The 21786-nt window shown below is 36.2% G+C and overlaps 1 protein-coding gene across 1 annotated transcript in view; it reads left to right on the forward strand.

The window, feature by feature from the left end:
* The first annotated feature begins 593 nt into the window (after nt 1–593).
* LOC121736686 (chloride channel protein 2) overlaps nt 594–21786 on the forward strand; it is an 88169-nt gene continuing 66976 nt past the window's right edge. Inside the window, exon 1 of the mRNA XM_042128048.1 lies at nt 594–888. Coding sequence (XP_041983982.1) covers nt 820–888 — 69 coding nt within the window. The 5' untranslated portion in view covers nt 594–819. The remainder of the gene's footprint in view (nt 889–21786) is intronic.

Consider the following 21786-nt stretch of genomic DNA (forward strand, 5'->3'; position numbering starts at 1 on the left):
CTGATCCGTCCGGTGGTTTGGGCTGTGCGTTGATAGATCACTATGTCAATCAGTCAGTCACCTTTGAGTTTTATATATAAAGATTAATTATTAAAATAACAATATAATTAAGTTTTTTGTGAAAATTTCAAGTGCCTAGCTGTTACCATTATTGATTACGAGCTACAAAGGCTAATCAACTTTATTTTATTTTTAGTATTTTTTGATATAGTGGCAACAGATATAATACATAATCTGTGAAAATTTCAGAAGTCTAGCTATAACCGTTCTTGAGTTACAGCCTGGAGACAGACAGACAGACAGACAGACAGACAGACAGACAGACAGACAGACAGACAGACAGACAGACAGACAGACAGACAGACGAACAGACGGACAGACAACGAAGTCTTAGTAATAGGGTCCCGTTTTTACCCTTTGGGTACGGAACCCTAAAAAATAAATAATCGAATAAAATCCGAATGATAAACAATCGTCGCTTGTCATCGCAATCGTAATTTCGTCCCATTTGTCAACGTCACGACCACAGAGTACTTTATTATATACTGGGTCACGACTCACGTCAAATGTCAGTTGGTCGGTGGTTGGCGTTTTATTTGAACGTGCGTGCAATAGTTTTAAACAAAGTTACATTATTAATTATTGTAATTCGTGTTTATTCGTAGGTATTAGTTTGTTTTATATTGTTATCAAGTTACAAGTGAAGTTATTTATAAGGGAAAAATATTTATGTACTCTGTGAAACGGTGCAATTAGAAAACAGGTTATTGTGTGCGATTTAGTACTCGTTTTTCATTTTTGCAAAAATAAACTTTAAACATGAAAGAAATTCACAAGAAAGATGAAACATCAGACGATGAAGCCGGATTGGGATACCAGAACACGTTGGTAAGTCGATTTTGCACTTTCTTTAATAGAAATATAAAGATTTATTCGCACCTTATACGTCTTGGTACTTCGTCATCTTCGAGAATCTAGAACTTTTACTTAGGTTCTTATAAGAAGCGGAATAAATTCCTAGCTGTAACATACTAAAGAACACAAAGTATAAATTATTCTGTTTAAACTTTATCAACCTTCCAAAATAATTAGACAACAAAACTATTTAATAAGGTAGGTAAGTATAGCTGTTAACTCACCAAAAAGAAAGCAGTAGGCAATTTAATTAAAATTTCTCTTAAATGTCTAACATTTTATGTTATTTTTAATTATAAGAAACTTTGTCCCTGAAAAAGTTACAGTAATTTTATACTCAAAATAATTCCTAGGGTTTCAAAACAATTAAATCAACATAATTACAGTACTACTGATCTAAAATTTCATTTTTTAATTATAAAACATTGTTTCATATATTACTTTTTAACCCAAGTGGCAGCCGGCTGCCGCATAACAATTGAAAATGTATTGTGTCTGCGATACCCACGATGGAGATGACCCTGAACTTAGGTGTTAATAATGTATAATTATGTTTTTTTGTTACTATTAAATGAAACTATAGATATAATGCTTGCAATCTTTTAAGAAGAAAATACTTTATGCTCAGGATAACAACAAACTAACAGTAACCATAATTATCTTATTAGAATTTTGTAAATATAGTTTGTGTAGTCCATATTATGAGTTATGACACACTAATTAGAAGAATAGACATTACACACCACTACTATATTAGTATATAATATTTTGTCTGTATATATTAGTAATAGATAATATCCATTGACCTTTAGCCCCAGGGTCCATGAAACTAGGTCCCATTGCCTATCAATACAATGTTGACATTCTTTATTTAAAAATAATTAATTAATAATGAACAACTTTAAGGTCACATTGAATAAATAATATTTGTAGTAAAGTAATTATTAATTTGTTTATGACATTAATATGTGTTTATGACACGGAAACCATGCTTTTCTGTGGGATAATATACCTACTCCCCCGACCCAAATTATCCTGGGATTAAAATTATATTGTTACAATCAAAAGTAGTTTAGTGATTTAAGTGTAAAGGTACGAGACGGACAAACAGACGATAGGCACTTTTGCATGCACAATTTAGTATGGAATATGGATTGTACACAGTAATTATTCTATAATATTATGCCTGAAAGTAGCTCACTGCAGAAGTCATAAAGATGTGGACAAAATTTATTTCAGACACTAATTTATTTATTAGTAAGTAAATTAATTGTTGTAAAATGTAAATAAAAAACTTAATAATATGCATCCAAATTAATGTGTCACTGTATTTATTTTGGTTTCATTAACAGCGGAGTATCATATTGTTCTCTTTGTTTACATTTTTTTACATTCAATTTGATCTGAACAGAGTATAATAAGGATTCAGCTAAAAGATAATAATTAATAGATTACTGAACATTTTTTATGTCAGTCTGTCATATTATGGTTCAGTGGATGTTTTTCCAGAAAAAAAATCTAATTTTTCTAACACATTAACACATGCATGTATGTAACATTAACCAAAGTTCTCATATATTAAAAATACTAGCGCTTGTTGACTATAATATAATTTTTTTAATAAAAACTTTTTGAATACTTATAAAATGGATTGTAGGGTAGCAATCGTTATAAGATTTGTGTGTAAAATTAAAACAATTAACATGAAGTGTCTGTTAAATATTTGTAATTACTTTATCTTATCAGCAAGAGAGAACATTATCAGAGGACACAACAAGAGGTGTTTCCTCGATTGTTATAATAATACTTATTATTATAATGCAAATTTTATAAAGTTCTTGATGAGTATGCCAAAAAACATCAATAACAATAATTTCATAATAATGATTAATGACAAATAAATTGACACCATGTAAACCCAACAAGAAGTCGGTTAAAAAATAAGGCCAAATCAAGACGGTTATGATTTATGCCTGTATAGTTTGAGAAGAGTCCATACGGTATTACCTCGATTGTGGGAATTGCAGACACAATAGATTTTCAATTGTTATGCGACAGCCGGGTGCCTCATGGCGATTGATGGGATAAGTGTGAGTAGGTATAAAATTACCATGATAAAATCCTGCAAATGACAAAGTCGTTTTTATCATGTACTGAAACAGTACTGAATTGATTAGTAAGCGGTAACTTAATACTGTGGGGTCATATTTCAAATTGTCTTGCACAGATATAGTCATCATTTTATTGACTACTAGATGACGCCCGCAACTCCGATGCGCCAAGATTGGTTTATCGCGCGGGAACTGTACATTTTTTCAGGATAAAGAGTATCCTATGTCCTATCCCGGGACTTAAAGTATCTCCATATAGGTACCCAGCAAAATCGGTTCAACGATTAGGGCGTGAAGAGGTAACAGTCAGACAGATAGACAGATATATACTTCCGCATTTAATAATATTATTGTCGATAATTTAAGGTTAGTAAGGATGGATTTCGACGATTTAGGGTGAAGCCAAGCGAGCGTAATTTTACAAGTCGTGAGTCGCAGAATTTCTGCCGCGTAAATATAATATCTTTTCATACAAATCATGACTCACAAAATTACGCTCGAACGCTCAAACAGGACTTTTGTATGAGACTGAATGCATCAGAATTTCTGCCAGCCGAAATTCTGCGACTCACAACTCGCAAATTACGCTCGTTTGGCTTCACCCATAACCGTCAGGCTTGCCGTGTACAAATTCAGCACTAATCAATAGTTTTATTTTCAAATTGGTGTTCAGCGATCTAAAATCCTACGATAATATCAATAGATCATAGGCCAGACCTTTGATTGACGTATTATTATGCGCATATTGTTAGTTTTATTAGATAATTCATACATTATGTAGGTAACTAGTCGAACAGCATCTCAAGCAACATAAGGATCAGTTATGGTGGCCATACACCATCCTTCATATCGTCCAATCGGCATGACGCTACCGATTGGATCAGTTAGAACTGACCGTGTGTGGGAGTGGATTGGCATGACAGTTAGCGTCATGCCGATTGGACGATAGGAAGGATGGTGTATGGCCACCATTACACTCATCCTGCAGAGCTTTAGGGTTCGTTCAAACGTGCGCGTGTTCTGCTATAACGTTTGGGAAAAAACGCGCTGAATCCGCGAGCGGCACGCTCAGAACACGTGCACGTCTGAACGAGCCCTTAGGCCCCTTGCGACACACTGCGACTTTTGACAGCGATGCATCGATAGAAAGGTCTTTTTGAGGATAGCATTTGTTATTATAGGGGCCAGCTCCATATCACTATGTGAAAAAAGATATTTAAACTAAAAAGAAAGCAATGAAAAATCGTTTATTCCAGATAGAAAAAAGAGCTGTATTTATTTTCTTATCATTTAAAATTGCTAAAACCACGATTTTATGATATGTAAATGCCTACGCGCAGTGACTGTCGCCGTTCCGTACTCAGCAAGTCAGCAGCGGCGGCCGGCGCGGCGCACAGACCGCTCCTGGGTTAGGTTCTAAGGTTAGGAGGCTAACCTAACCTAACCCAGGACCTTAGTTAACCTAACCAATGTCAAAACAATGTTTCATTCAATCCTTAATATTCGATTACTCACGGCTGTTAATTTGTTATAGGTAGCGATTATAATTATCTTATTGTGCACTCGAGTTAAGGGTTAGATCACACTGCAACATGACGAGGGGATGCGATGTTTTTTTTCGGGAGGCTGGTCTAGATCATGAAAATCGTGTGACGTACTTTATGGATGGTCCCAAAGCATTCTGTTTCAATATTGTATGTCTTAACTTAGCACTAGATGACGCCCGCAATTTTGTTGCCCCAAAATTAATCTATCGCGCGGGATCCGTACATTTTTCTGGATAAATAATGTAGTGTATGGATAAATAAAGATGGCCGCCTTACTACCAATCAGGTTGAGGCTGTGACAAGATGGCCGCCAGAGTGAGAGCTGTCGACCACTTGCTTACCAGCCGCGGCCGGGAGTAGTGTTCAGTGATACAGTATTCTGTGTTTAATTTACTCCTTCAACGATAATGTACCAATGGTACAAATAAGTATCTTATTTCCTTTCACAGAAGCTATATCCACAAGTTTCATGAAAATCTGTTGAGCGGCTTGGGCGTAAAGAGGTTACAGACAGACAGACACACTTTCTTCGTTCGCATTTCTAATATTAGTATGGTTTCATCGCATTGTTTCGTCACGTCGCAATGTGAATTGACCCTAAGTATAAAACCTTTGCGATAAAGGAGTGAGCACACTGAGACGGGCCGTGCCGGGGCTCAGCGTGCCGGGGTGCATCGCAAAAATCCGCCTCCATACATTTTGTATGGAAGCGGATGCGAGTATCGCACACTGTGCCGGGGCGCATCGGCGTGGATTTTTGCTCGACGGATTTGCGTCAATGCGACACGGTTCGACAAGACCCGCTGCGCCCCGGCAACACTGTGCTATAGCAAGCGGCGCGCGGATGTAATGCGATGCGGTCCGGCAAGCCTCGGCTCAAAATCCGGCAATGCGTTGCGCGCCGACCCGCCCCGGCACGCCCCGGCACAGTGAGCGTTAAAATCCGTCAATGCGATGCGACCCGACCCGGCAATAGTGTGCTATAGCGCATTTTGCGCTGTGCTGCGCCCCGACCCGCCCCGGCACGCCTCGGCACGCGTCGACAAAGTGAGCGCGAACCTTTATAGTTAGCATTCGTAGCCTGTTATCAGCAACGGAAAAATTTCGCTCCACTTGTTCTACGCTACACTAATCCGATATAATCCACCCCACTAATACCAACAGCTGATCATAAATATTAATGACCATAAAATCTTCATACAATTTTAGAGGCCAAGAAGGCCTTATAATGCATAGATTAATCAGTTTTAACACCTCCGTGGTCTCGTGGTTTAGAGCTTGGCTCTTGACTTAGAGGTCGTGAATTTGATTCATGCGTTGGAAACGTATTATTTCCAATTGGTTAGGAGTTACGACACCTGCTTGTCTGACAAGTGACAAGTGAGATGATCCTTGCGTCGGATGGGCATGTATAAGGTCGATCCTGCGCCTGATCTCTCGCCCGTCGTATCGGTCGTCCGTCCCACTGGGTTATGAGAGTTGAGACTTGAGAGTAAAAGGAATAGAGGGCGCAAAAGGAATACTGCTCACATACTGGCCTGGGTTTGAACCTTCACCGAAACTGGTGGGGGGGGGGGGGGGGGATTATATATTTTATCTTCATGCTCTACATAGCACCTGTACCCACATACAAACATACAAAGCAGTTATGATTGTGCCGTATGTGCAATTGTGTTTATATTATTGGTTCGGGAAAAGGATGGTACGGCCGTGCCGCTTTTTTGCTCGACTTGGCGGGGGCACTGCCGTGCCCCCAGATACATTATTTATATATCTGACTATAATATAAAAAATTTTAAAATATTTAAAACATACAACGTCGCCCTCTATTTGAGCATGTCGGCGCTACCGCATCGGAGATAAGTTAACAGAATTATATAACAAATATTATAATAACTTTATGAAAAGTTTTTGAAAACAAAAAGAGGATAGGTATTAAAAATTAATGGTATTCATAATATCTGGGGGCACGGCAGTTTCCCGCCAAGTCGAGACTCGAGCCTCAAAAGATTAAAGACTACTGTCACTAGTCTATAACTTACTCTTCCTCTAAAACTGCCTCTAAAATCTAGATCCAGCTTATTCTAATACCATCTCCACATACCACATTAATGAGAAAGATTGATAATACATATATATTTAGTTACACACAGTAAGATAAATAATTTATTAACGGATACAATAATCAAACCAACAATATGACGTCGCAGATGACGAGTTCTTCTCATGGGCTAGTAAAAATTTTCTTTAATTAAATCCTTGGGTAAATTTAAGTAAATTTTATTCATCAAAATTCAGTTTTGGCTTAACTGCGCACCATTTTGTACGTTTGAAGATGGGTTGTTAGGTTGGTGGTGAATTGGCAATGTTTGTTAATTTTCTTATTAATGTTTTCGATGGACAGTATGCTATCCAACCGGTGAGTGCATTTTTTTTAGTAAACTGTTTATTAGCAATAAAAGAAATATATTATATATTAAAAAAAAACAATAACCCGCAATAAGCAATTAATAAAAGCTTGATCATAATAATATTATATTATCTAGTGTAAATCTCACGGGTCATGATAAACGATAGGTATAATTTTTATAGACTAAAACTTTATTTCACCAACCTTTGTAGAGTTAATACTTTAATGATTTCTTAAATTTACGCGAGTATTACACGTCCTTCGATCGCGGATTCTTGGAAATGCTATTGTATTCTATTGTTGTCGCGATCACCGGTGCTGAGGATTCCACACCGCCCTTTTTTCCATACAAACGTTGTCCCCTGTTTCCTCCCTGGATAATGCTAGTAGAGTTATAATTTTTTTCCTGAATATCTACGGCCACTAATACAATGTCCCTATGTTTTCTTTTTTTTCATAATTTAATTATTAAATAAGATATGAACGTTCAAAAACCCAAAAAAATGGCCAGATTTTCCACTGTGTTCAAACGTCCAGAAAACAGATTTGGCTAGATTATACAAAAAAAGCAAAACATAGGAACACAGCTCAAGCCTTTTTTTAATCTTTAATGAAAAAAGTACTTAAATCGGTTAAGTTTTGGAGAAGGAATCAGGGGACAACGAATCGTTGATTTTCTGGATCTTCTGCAGTTGTCTCTATCGCGTTCTGCGGTATAGGCTTGAGGTAAGGGAGACAGCTATAGATATTACACGTACTTTTTTTTCATTTCTCTAGCCCCTGTTGTATCCTCTTAACGGTTTTGTTCATCCGACCCACTGTCCACCCGTGACCACGTCTGTTGGAAAGCATCCGTAACGTCGGGAATTTTCACGGACGGAATCACGGAAATGATAAAATCCGTGAGTGAATAGTGATGACATAATAATACTTTGTTAAAATACTAATACCTTCTCATTCATTATTACTAATTATTTTTAACAAAAAATTAAAACCGACTTCCAAGGTAAAAACAATAATAACATCCTTATATAATATGAACTAAAAAGTATTAAATATTTTTTCCTATTCGGCTAAACCTGCCTTTTTCCGAATTCGGCTAAACCTCAACTATTTCTCTACTCCATCTTCATAATTTTGAAGTCGGTGCCAGTTCCAAAAGTTTCAAATATTCTGTCAGAGAACTAAAGATTCAGCTATTTGGTAGCGGTAGCATATGCTTAGGATGCTTCTCATAAAACCAAAATCACCATATGTTTCCATATAAATTTTGAGGAGTTCTCTCGATGACTCATGGATCCCATCATCAGATCACCACTTTTGTGAAAATGGGACCAAATTGGAGTGAAACGTAATAATATAACAAAACAAAAATTTTGAAAATCGGTTCACAAACGGCGGAGTAGTGGTTGAACAAAAAAAAAATATATATATATATATATACAGGGTGTAACAAAAACAAGTGATAATACTTTAGGGTGTGTACTTGTTCCTTGTAGAGAGTTCACTGTGAAAGTAGCAGCGCTGAAAGACCAAAATTTTTTTTTACTTTTGTATGGGCAAGGGCCCAAGCGTCACGAGTTTCCCCATACAAAAGTGAAAAAATTTGTTGGTCTTTCAGCGCTGCTACTTTCACAGAGAACTCTCTACTGGGAACACGTACACACCCTAAATTATTATCACTTGTTTTTGTTACACCCTGTATATATCTCCACAGCCGAATATATAACCTCCTCGTTTTTTGGAAGTCGGTTAAAAATGGCCAATACAAGAACACCTTTCTTGTATTAAGTCTACAGTAAACTTTTAAAACTGAAATAAGTACTTATTTAATTTAGGGCTAAGAACTTAGATGCATAAACTGTTAGCAGTTAAAATATTTTACCGAAAAATTAAAATTCTTCACACAAAAATATATACAATCAAAATTTTCTTGAAGATTGATTAAAATGCTAATTATACATTAATGGAAGCCATATATAATGTAATTTAATTGTGTAACGAATAATTTATCAAAACAATGATGGAATCGTAAGACATCTAAAAATTAAGTTATAAGACAATAATAATAAAGACAATCGTACTAATCATTGTAATATTAGAAATGTGAAAGTGTGTCTGTCTGTCTGAAGACTCTTCAGTCTTCAGACAGACAAGAGGTAGCAGTCCCTTCACGACAAAACACTGAGCCGATTTAATTGTTTGATATGGAGGACCTAGGAGTCCTAGTAAATCCTATATCACGGCAAAATATATGATTGCAGTCCGATAAACCGTAGAGCAGTCTGCATAACGAAAATGTGGGCAACCTTTAGTAAAGAACTAGAGGACGCCTGCAACTCCGTTGCGACAAAACTCGTTTATCGCGAAAGAACTTTCCCGGGACTCAAACTATCTCCATACCAAATTTTAGCAAAATTGGTTCAGCGGTTTGGACGTGAAGAGGTTAAAGTATGGATATTTTTAATTAACGAAACGCGTTGCAGCTCTTGGCCAATTTGCTGACGAAGTGATTGGAAAATATGTTATTGTTTATTTTACTAATGGTAAGGAAATCATGTAGTTAATTAGGTCGACGGTGACAGTAATCATTACATAAGGCTATCTTACTGGCTTGTGATATTAATTTCTTCGGCATATATGTATTTTCACACTTTCACATTAAAATATTCGAGATAAGAAAGTTATGGAATGGAAATGATTGGTTTTTTTTTTTATGAAATAAGGGGGCAAACGAGCAAACGGGTCACCTGATGGTAAGCAACTGCCGTCGCCCATGGACACTCGCAACATCAGAAGAGCTGCAGGTGCGTTGCCGGCCTTTTAAGAGGGAATACGCTCTTTTCTTGAAGGTTTGCAGGTCGTGTAGGTCCGGAAATACTGCTGGTGACAGTTCGTTCCAGAGTTTTACAGTGCGCGGCAGAAAGTTACGCGAAAAACGCGCGGTGGAAGACTGCCACTCATCAAGGTGATGAGGATGGTATATTTTTCGCGTGGGACGATGGCGAAAAGTTGCAGGTGGTATGATTTGTTCAGCGGTTTGGGCGTGAAGAGGTTAAATAAAGTGTGGTGTTTTTAATTAACGAAACGCGTTGCAGCTGTTGGCCAATTTGCTGACGAAGTGATTGGAAAATATGTTATTATTTTACTAATGGTAAAGAAATCACGTAGTTAATTAGGTCGAAAAAAAAAAAAAAAGGTCGACGGTGACAGTAATCATTACATTTAGGCTATCTAACCGGCTTGTGATATTAATTTCTTCGGCAAATATTTTCACACTTTCACATTAAAATATTCGAGATAAGAAAGTTATGGAATGGAAATGTTTGGTGCCTTTAAGTTTGTGGAATTGTCCTTGTTGAGTTGAGATCAGCGGGGCTAAAATGGTCACATTTAGCAATTCCTCTCAATCAATTCAGCAAATGAATTGTCAAAACTGTCAAACTGACAAATATCAAATCAATACAAAAATACAGAAATGAATTGCAAGCAGAGTTGCATTTTGCGTTTTAGAAAAATTAAACATATTATGATTCATATCATGATTCTTCAAAGCGACCATTTTAGCCCCGCGTTTAGTGATTTTTTAAATTGAAATCAGTGATTTAAATCAAACTATACTTTTTCTATAAAAATCGTTTATTAGAATTAAGAAAAACTAATGTTACTTTTATTACAATTAACAATAAGTACCAACTAACGTAAAAGTTCAGTCAGGAAGCAGGGTAAAAATTCAATAAATGCTTGTTAAAATCACTTACTTTGCGTGCTACACGACTTAAAATGGTCTGTAAGTCACTGTGCTATTCCCTGTATCTCTTTACGGCACTTGCGACATACTGCACTACAACCCTTTTTATTAACGTTGTGAATCTCAGTAAAATGCTGCCAAATGGGATCCTTCTTTCACCCAGTCATTTTCACAACAAATATCACAAATCACAAATATTATTGTGACGACGTATGACGACAGTAGGAGAACGAATAAACGTCCGGCGGGAAAATGGGGAATCCCCATGCTTTGTTGGTCATTCATTCATTTTAATATTGCTAGTACAAAAAATTGTAGTTTTATTAAAAAATAAAAAGTTATTAGTTATTTAGTCAAACCCATATTCCGGTAAGAAATTAAATAAATCATGATTAATTGATTTTTTTTAAATTTGGCACTTGAGATCTGAAAAGTGAAAACTTACACACTAACACTAAAAAGGTTGAAATTATCTTTATCTTGGCACCGTTTTACATGAAATTGTTTTTGAGGGGATTTCACTTACATATTTTTGTAATTTAAAGTATTAGTCGCTATTTCTGACCCCTACTTAAATTAGCTAAGCTCTAGCTACTCTCCTTATATCACTTGTAGTATTGAATTTTGTAAAACTAAATATGGTAACTAAATATAATAAATAGGCTTTAAGGCTACTTTTTACAGTCGTAAATGAATGGTTCCTGTCGGATTGATTCCGTGTACGGAGTCGCGGATCATAAACCCTGTGTCCTCTCATTACATGTTCCTTAGGATTTTTGGATGTACGAACTATTTTTTGCAACAAAAATTAATTTTATGCCCAAAATCAAAGAGCTAAACTCGTACATAAAATATTTTTTTTACTTTTGCATTTGTAAAATAAATCAATACACTTGTACCTATATGACTTGTTTTTAGCATAACAATATTTTTATCTGCATTGCATCGGATGTTGTTTTGTGCTGTACGTAGTAGTTTCTTTGTCTCCTGCAGTTTGGTTTTTGAACTTTATTGCTTAGAAATAAGGTCGAAATGTTACAAATTGTGGTTGTCAGCCACTGTACTTATCGTGCATTATAAATGATGGAGGTTTGACCTCAGAGAACCTAAGCAATTAAAAGTATAATAATATTATACGCTTATAAAATGTGTTAGATTTTTCTCGTATATTATTGACATTACAAAGGTAAATCGTAGAAAGGTAGATCGAGCAAAGCGTTAAAATCGCTTAGGAAAACTGGAGGATGTAAGAGGTGGTAGACTGTAGACTGTATAATATTTTCTAATAACGTACAATAACTACTAGTACCTAGTACCTACTCTAAAGTAAGAGCACGCTGTAAGTAAGCTATTTCATGTGGCATTTTCTAATTAATGGCTTTTTCATAATATCACACAAGGCAGAAAAATAGTTTAATTTTTTTTATAAAGGAATGGCAGGCGCTCTTTGGGGGAGGCTTAAGGCTTGTAGGGCTACTACATAACCGTTTTGAGACTCAAACAATCGGCCGAGAATGTCGCGTCCTGCTCTAACAACGTCATTTCTCGTTTGTAATGCTAAGTACTCACATGCGGTTTTGCTCGATCGAGCCAATAACTTTCCCTTCCCTACCCTCCTCTATTACCCTATTCCCTCTTAAAAGGCCGGCAACGCACCTGCAGCTCTTCTGATGCTGCAAGTGTCCATGGGCGACGGAAGTTGCTTTCCATCAGGTGACCCGCTTGCTCGTTTGCCCCCTTATTACATTAAAAAATCATAATATAATGTAGTGCTCGGCTGAGGGCACTCGTTACGGCGCGGCCGGGACACAAAAACACGATACAACGTCGTGTCGTGGGACTACGATGCGCGTCGTAAGAAACTACGACACGACATCGTACGACGTCGTACGACGTCACGTGGCGAAACAGTGCTCTCGGCCAAACAAATTGTCTGTTTGCACCGTCTCGCCTCTACATTCGGTAGGTGTAATCAAGCGTTAACGTCCACCAATGGATGGCGATAGGCTGATGACGATGATTAAGAAGGAAAGTGTTGACAAAGTCACAAGTTGATTAAACTTTTTAATGTCGAGGTGAAGATAGCGATAAACATGTGATCGTATTTTGACTATATATCTTATCGCTTATCAGTTATTTGTTATCACATTGTGTATGAGGAAGAGACGTTTGTGTCGTGAGAGCTATGCTTCGGCACGAATAGTACCCGTAACACTAGAGGAGTTACACATGTAATGGCCGGTTTTTTGAGTTTTTTTTACTGAAGTGTATTCGGAGCGCCTTTGATTGGCCAGCGTCAAAATTTTACCGAGCAAGAACGCAATAGAGAATATTATGTAAAGGTCGGAGAAGACCGAAGTCGTTGCAGCGTAGCGTTGCAGTAAATTATCCGACCAAATCCGACATGTTGCACTCGTCATATCAGAATATTGACGGAAACTTTCTCAAACGTCGAACAAAATTTTTTGTATACTTACTGTCTATGCTGGTGCTGCCTCTAGCGTGAAAACATTGCAGTAATACATGCTATAGAAAAGGTCGAAAGCCTTCTGTCAAAAACCTCAGAAACTGGACATTATAACTTGCTATCTTTATTTATCCATACTAATATTATAAATGCGAAAGTATCTCTGTCTGTCTGTCTGTCTTGCTTTCACGCCAAAACTACTGAACCGATTGCAATGAAATTTTGTACACAGTTATTCTAGAGTCTGAGAAAGGACATAGGCTACATTTTGACGACCTCTGTGGCTCAGTTGGTAGGCTGTCGGTAGCTCAAGCCGGAGGTCGCGGGTTTGAATCCCGCCGACGGAACAAAATGGTTTCAAAGTTCCTGGGTCATGGATGTGTATTAAATATGTGTACCATATAATAAAAATCTTAAATGTGTGTATAGTATAAAAGTATTAAATATATATTTCCGTTGTCCGGTACCCGTAACATAAGTTCTTCAGGTACTTACCACGGGGCCAGACTGACGTGGTGTGAAGCGTCCCTAGATATTATATTATATTATTATATTATATCCAATGTCAATAGACGTGGCTACTGCTTACCGTCAGGTGAACTGTATACTCGTTACCCGGTTCATTCACTAATAAATGTGGTAGAAATTGCCACATGAGCATATTTTGATGGGTTACATACACTATACGCCCATTCTCTCTCAAGTTTCGGAACTTCCGAGTCTCTATTCGAGGTGTTTCTTGAGACTCCCCATCGTCTCCCATGGCATTATAAACTTGTTTTTGTTTTTAAAATTCTACCTTTATTTATTTTATGGTTTTCCTTATTTACTAATGAGCGGACGTTCTAATGATCGTTCGAAAATTACAATATGTATGAGACAAAATAATATTCCTATTTCGCGAAATATTATTACTTATTTTATCTTGATCAAATATTAATTGTCAAACTCTATCTTCGATCACAATATACTATGCTCTACTATAATCCAAAGCCAAACCACGAGGCCTAGTCTCATAATTTTAACCGACTTCAAAACAGAATAGTTTCTCAATTCGAGCGTAAATATTATGTTTTTTTATGTAAATTTCTCCGCGGACGCCTTCGCAGTTTTTGATGATTCTTTTTTTTCCGAAAGAGGATACTTGGTCAGGTCAGGACAGGTGGTCCCCTAATAAGGAAATACTGTTTGAAGTAGTTTTTAGGGTTCCGTAGTCAACCTTATAGTTTTCGTCTGTCCATCCGTCTGTCTGTCTGTCTGTCTCTCCGCGGTTTTGCTATAGACCTACAAAGCTGTAATTCAGCATGAACAGTATGCACATAATATTAATGGTGCTGTTGGAATATACGTACTAGAGTACAAATATCCAAGTATATTATGTAAACCTCAAATCAAGGTTTCTAACTTTTTAATTCCTATGATATTCACAACTGTCATTTGTTATGTCATTCTATTAAAATTATATCTATTGAATGGACGGTCGATTTTTCTTTTGCTGTAAACCTATTCCTATTTTCCATCAGGTAATGGGCCCAGGTCGCTAACTGTAGCTAAAAGTTAAATACAAGTTTTTTTTTGCATAAATAATAATGGATTCGCGCAACAAGAGAAATATCCATCAGTTTACTGGCGAGCGATATAGTACATGGAAATTTCGCATAAGATCGTTGCTGGAGGAACTTCAAGTGCTATGTGTTGTTGATTCCGAAACTCCAGAGGATGCCGATGTTGAATGGTCGAAGAAAAATATGATAGCCAAAGGTACAGTCGTAGAGTATTTGGGTGACGCATTTTTAAATTTTGCGAAGGGATCAGCAACGGCCAAATCTATTTTTGAAAATCTGGATAAGATTTACGAACGGAGGAGCTTGGCAACGCAATTAGCGTTGCGAAAACAGCTATTGAACCTCAAGTTACAGCCGGATTTGACACTATTACAACATTTTACTAGTTTCGATAATTTGGTAACTGAATTGATCTCCGCTGGTGCCAAGCTGGATGAAATGGATAAAATATCGCATCTATTGCTCACGCTACCCACTTCATACGACGGCGTTATTACTGCGTTGGAAACACTCGGCGAAGAGCAGCTAAATTTGGTGTTTGTAAAAACTCGCCTACTAGATCACGAAGTAAAATTGAAGGCGGAACCTACGACAGGACTGAAAGCCCTGCAAACAGGGAATACGAAATATGCCAATAATAAGTCGTCAAGTTTTTATAAAAACAAATACAATTACTACACTCAAAAGAAAAATAATTATATGCCCAGGAATTCATTGCATAAAATATCAAAAATGTATTGCGATTATTGTGGACGTAGAAACCATTTCAAGAAGGATTGTCGATATTTCAAGAAGTTGCAACAAAATAATCAATCTGTAAACATCAAGAAAACTGCAAACAGCGTTCAACCGTGCAACGACAATGATGAGGGCGGTTTCGCTTTTATGTTATCAAAATGTAAGTTACGCACTTCAAATTATTGTAACAGTAATATGATTTGTTTTCTTTTAGATTCTGGTGCGACAGATCATATTGTAAATGTTAAGAATGTTTTTACTTCCTACGTGCAATTACCTACACCCCTGAAGATCGGCGTTGCCAAAAATGGAGCTTCGATACTTGCGTTCGGTAAAGGACGAATAGAAGTAACCACTAATTTAGGAATTTTAGGTTCAATCGATGACGTTTTGTATTCGCCGGAGGTACGTTACAATTTATTATCGGTAAATCGCATGCAACAGGCTGGTATGACGGTTATTTTTGGTAATAACGGTGTTCAAATTTTTGGTAAAAAAAAGAATGTTACATGACTGGTGAGAATTTAAATAATTTATTTAGTATTACTTTTCAAATTAATAAATCTTAGTGTAATTTAAATGTAGTTTCTGAAAAACAACAAGATTGTTTAAAAGAATATAAGTTGTGGCATGGTCGACTTGGCCATTTAAATAAGCAGAAACTTAATATTTTGAAAAATGTAGTTGATGAATGCGATTGTAAAATTTTTGATAATATTGTAATACCTACAGATGAGTTGTGTGAGTCTTGCATACTTGGCAAACAAGCTCGATTACCTTTTTCTAAATGTAAAGATAAAATTAATAATAACCGACCATTGTTTATTATTCACTCTGATGTATGCGGCCCGATTACACCTACTACTATTGACGATAAAAATTATTTTGTAACTTTTATTGACGGTTTTACGCATTACAATGTTACTTATTTAATGTATGCTAAGTCTGAGGTACTTAAATGTTTCCAAGACTTTGTAGCTAAGAGTGAGAATCTATTTAACTTCAAAGTAACAAATTTGTATTGCGATAATGGGCGAGAATATCTCTCTAATGAGTTCAAAAATTACTGCGTTTGCAAGGGAATAACTTATCATTTGACTGTACCGTACACGCCACAGCAAAATGGTGTCGCAGAGCGCATGAATCGTACGTTAACCGAAATGGCGCGAACATTGGTTACAAGTGCGAAGTTAGATAAGTCATATTGGGGCGAAGCTATATTAACATCTACATATATAACAAATAGGCTTCCCACAAAAGCGCTTCCTAATAATAAAACACCATACGAGATGTGGCATAATAAAAAACCGAAAATTAATTCCGGTTCTACTGCTTACGTTCATGACAAAACTAAGGGATCGAAGTTTGACGAAAAGTCTTTCAAAGCCATACTAGTCGGTTACGACCAAAATGGTTATAAATTATTTAATGTAGAAAATAATCATTTCCTAATTGCAAGGGATGTTGTATTTGACGAGTTGAATTTTGAATCCTCTAGACCTGTCAACAATTTGGTACCAGTAAAAATTCCCGCCGAAATTAATAAGCCCTATAATGAATCGGCAAAGTTAATAGGCAACAAACACAGTAGTCCTCACATGAGCTCAGAAGCTGAACCTTCGTCTAGCAAACTGAGACGTAGTGAAAGAATTCAAAAATTGCCCGCAATTGATTACAAACAAATGGATGATCCTGACTCTTATCTATCACTTACAACAAATGAAATGTTACCTAATAATTATGACGATATTTTTAATAGAGATGATTCTAGTAAATGGTTAAAAGCAATAGAGAGTGAATTAGAGTCTATTAAAAGTAATAATACATGGAGTCTTGTAGAAAGACCTCAAAATGTAAATATTATTAGTTCTAAATGGGTTTTTACAATTAAAAAGAATGAGTTGGGTGAACCTACACGCTATAAAGCGCGACTAGTCGCTCGTGGCTTCACACAACAATACTTACAAGACTATGACGAAACGTTCGCTCCAGTAGCACGCATTACAACTTTACGATTTGTTTTAGCACTTGCAAATCAGTTTGACTTACATGCCCATCATATGGATGTAAAAACCGCGTTTTTAAATGGAATTCTTAAAGAGGATATCTATATGGAAGTGCCGAAAGGCGTTACAGCGGATTCCAATCAAGTTTGTAAATTAAGTAAGTCGCTATACGGCTTAAAACAATCTTCTCGGTGTTGGTATGAACGTTTCGATCATACTCTTAAGGCTATAGGTTTTGAACATTCACAGGTAGATCCTTGTTTATATATTTTAAATAAAAATAGTATGAATGAAAATGTATACATTGTGCTTTATGTAGATGATGTTTTATTATGTACCAAAAATAAACAAATTATGGATTTATATAAAAAACGTTTAATGCAAGAATTTAGTATGACAGATTTAAATGAAGTAAAACTGTTCTTAGGCATTAAAATAGAACGAACTGAATGTAAATTAACTTTAGATCAATCTTTGTACCTTAAAAGTGTTTTGAATAAGTATTCCATGAGTGATTGTAATCTTTCAAAATCACCATTTCCATCAAAATTAGATTATGAAGCTTTAAGCTCAGACGTACATTATGATGCACCTTGTAAAAATGTCATAGGGTGTCTTATGTATGCGATGCTATGCACCCGGCCAGACATTTGTGCTGCAATAAGTATTCTAAGTCGATATCAAAGTAAAAATAATGAGGAGTTATGGCTATGCTTAAAACATTTATTGAGATACATAAAAGGCACTGTTAATTTAAAGTTGACCTATGTAAAATGTAATTTTAAACAATTGGTTGTTGGTTATGCAGATTCTGACTGGGGAGGCGACTTAGTTGATAGAAAGAGTACAACTGGACATGTTTTTAAAATTTTCGATAATTGTACAATATCGTGGAATACGCGTAAGCAAAACACTGTCGCCGCTTCCTCAACAGAAGCCGAATATATGGCATTATTTGAAGCAGTTAGAGAAGCAATTTGGATAAAATCCTTATTAAATAGTATTTTGATTCCAGTAAAATTGCCAATAATTATATTTGAGGATAATAATAGCTGCATCGGTATAGCCAATAATCCAACAAATCATAAAAGGTCGAAGCATATCGACATAAAGTACCACTTTACTCGTGAACAAATTACTAACAAAGTAATAAAGTTAGAATATGTTTCCACAGGAAATCGACTGGCTGATATCTTCACTAAGATGGTACATACTCCAAAGTTTCTTGAAATAAGGAGTAAATTAAATTTAATTTAAATTGTGAAATTAATTATTTTTATGATTGAAGTTAATCTATAATAGTTAAAGTGATATATTTTTGTTTTAGTTGAATTCAGTAAGCTAAGTTCAGTGTAAACTTGAGCTAAGTTATTTCAGTAAGAAATTAAACATTGAATTAATTATTATAAAATAGTTCTGATTGTGTTACTACTTGAATATTTGAGGGGGACTGTTGGAATATACGTACTAGAGTACAAATATCCAAGTATATTATGTAAACCTCAAATCAAGGTTTCTAACTTTTTAATTCCTATGATATTCACAACTGTCATTTGTTATGTCATTCTATTAAAATTATATCTATTGAATGGACGGTCGATTTTTCTTTTGCTGTAAACCTATTCCTATTTTCCATCAGGTGCCGACAAAATGGTATTCAAATCTTTAAAAAAAATTATGGGATCTTCCCTGACCCTGGGGACTGCTACACATCAAGCGGGGATGATTTTTTTCGCGCCCAAAATATTACGAGTACTTATTCATAGATCATTGTGAAATATGAAGTTTTTAAATGGAAAAAATCGTTAAAGTCCAGTGTCTTTAGTCAGCTAAACCGGCTAAACGGTTGCTTCTAGAGATGTGAAAAAAATTTAAAGGATCTCTATCATATCATATAGGCTAAGAAGACTTCATGTAAGTTATTGAGTAATAGTAGATCAAAGAAAAAAAGGTAAGTATTCGGCGAAGTATAAAGGAACTTTTCATTCAAATTCCTTTGAACGTTACTGATGTTAGTAGTGTAAAACATTAAATACGTTATAAATGACCTGTCATTGACCAATCAAAAATTAGCGGTACGGAACCCTATATTGCGCGTGGCTTGACATGCACTTGGCCAGTTTTTTTTTGTTTAAATTATCTAATAACTTTTAGATCGTTAGACCAAAATGGAAGGGGAATGCGCGTTTTTCGTTTTTAGGTCTCTTTGATGGAGCGAGGAGTGAGTGAGGAGTAAGCGGGGAGGGTGCGCGCACGGGGAGACGCTATTGGTAGATCGCGATCGGACGGTGTCAGGTTATTGACAGTTATTGGACGTTTTTAGGTTTCCGTACCCAAAGGTTAACAACGGGACCCTGTTACTAAGATTTCGCTGTCTGTCTGTCCGTCCGTCTGGAAGGAAATGCGCTAACTAGACAGTTGAAATTTTCGTACGATCTTAAAGTTAACACTTTGGCATAATATTATAAGGTTTCCATCGCCTCGTGGTGCGTAGTGGGAATATTCTACAATAAATCATAGTGTCACTACGAAGTTCATGCAACAGTGAAACTTATGTCTATGCTATAGAGGTCGCATCAGATGTAAAATAACTATGAACATGAATGTTGACTTTAGATTGCAGACCTACTGATTTCTGATGTGCACACAGTAGTCCTTATGTTCTTAATGTCCGAGTTAATTATAATCGAGCTAGGATATACTTAATTATTTAATAACGAGTTTTTGCCCGCGGCTTTGCTCGCGTTAAGAAGTATTATTATATACAAACTTTCATCCCCTATTTTAACCCCTTGGAGGTGGAATTGATCAAAATCCTTTCTTAGCGGATGCCTACGTCATAATATCTACCTGCTTGCCAAATTTCAGCCCGATCGGTCCAGTGGTTTGGGCTGTGCGTTGATAGATCACCATGTCAGTCAGTCACCTTTGAGTTTTATATATATAGATATTATAAATGCGAAAGTGTGTCTGTCTGTCCGTCTGTCTGTTACCTCTTCACGCCCAAACCGTTGAACAGAATTTAATGTGGTATGGAGATAATTTGAGTCCTATTTTTCACACACACTTTCGCTGTTCGCATCTTGTATGGATATTGGCTTGGAGAAATAAATGAAGGATATTTGGTCGCTGTTAAGCATTTGTGTCCTAACCTCCTAACCCACAAAAATGTTTGTTGTTAAATTTTGAATGCAGTCCTGTTTTAAATCGTTTAAAGAACATAACTACATTCATAACTCAACACGTAATTTTTGTGAGTTAGTACACGAATGCTTAAGAGGATACACCAGGGGCTAGAGAAATGAAAAAAAGTACGTGTAAATATCTATAGCTGTCTCCCTTACCTCAAGCCTATACCGCAGAACGCGATAGAGACAACTGCAGAAAATCCAGAAAATCAACGATTCGTTGTCCCCTGATTCCTTCTCCAAAACTTAACAAATTTAAGTACTTTTTTCATTAAAGATTAAAAAAAGGCTTGAGCTGTGTTCCTATGTTTTTCTTTTTTTTTGTATAATCTAGCCAAATCTGTTTTCTGGACGTTTTAACACAGCTAAAAATCTGGCCATTTTTTTAGGTTTTTGAACGTTCATATCTTATTTAATAATTAAATTATGAAAAAAAGAAAACATACGGACATTGTATTAGTGGCCGTAGATATTCAGGAAAAAAATTATAACTCTACTAGCATTATCCAGTGAGGAAACAGGGGACAACGTTTGTATGGAAAAAAGGGCGGAGTGGACTCCTCTTAACAGCGTCCATTTAGGGCATGTAATTGTTTTTATTTGCATCAACCGTATATAATCTAAATACGTTTATATAACCGTAGAGATATGTAGAGATAATCCGCGAGCACATGACCGCGTTATCGGACACGATAGCGTTTGGGTAGATATACAGTCAATGTCGCCCGCCTTGACATTACTTCCTATTGTGTCCATGTCGAGTGCAATCAGCTGACGAATCCATATTATAAATGCGAAAGTGTGTCTGTCTGTCTGTCTGTTACCTCTTCACGCCCAAACCGCTGGACCGATTTTGCTGAAATTTGGCATGGAGATACTTTGAGTCCCGGGAAAGGACATTGGATACTTTTTATCGCGAAAAAATGTACGGTTCCCACGCGATAAACGAGTTTTGGCGCAACGGAGTTGCGGGCGTCATCTAGTTCACTATAAAATATAGAGGTGTTCTCTATGAATAATAAAAACTAGGTTTTCTCGTAATTCTCGAAAAATTAAATTGATGACAACTATGAACTATCGCGACGCTG

This window comes from Aricia agestis, chromosome 19 (genome assembly GCF_905147365.1).
Source record: "Aricia agestis chromosome 19, ilAriAges1.1, whole genome shotgun sequence".
Lineage (NCBI taxonomy): Eukaryota > Metazoa > Arthropoda > Insecta > Lepidoptera > Lycaenidae > Aricia > Aricia agestis.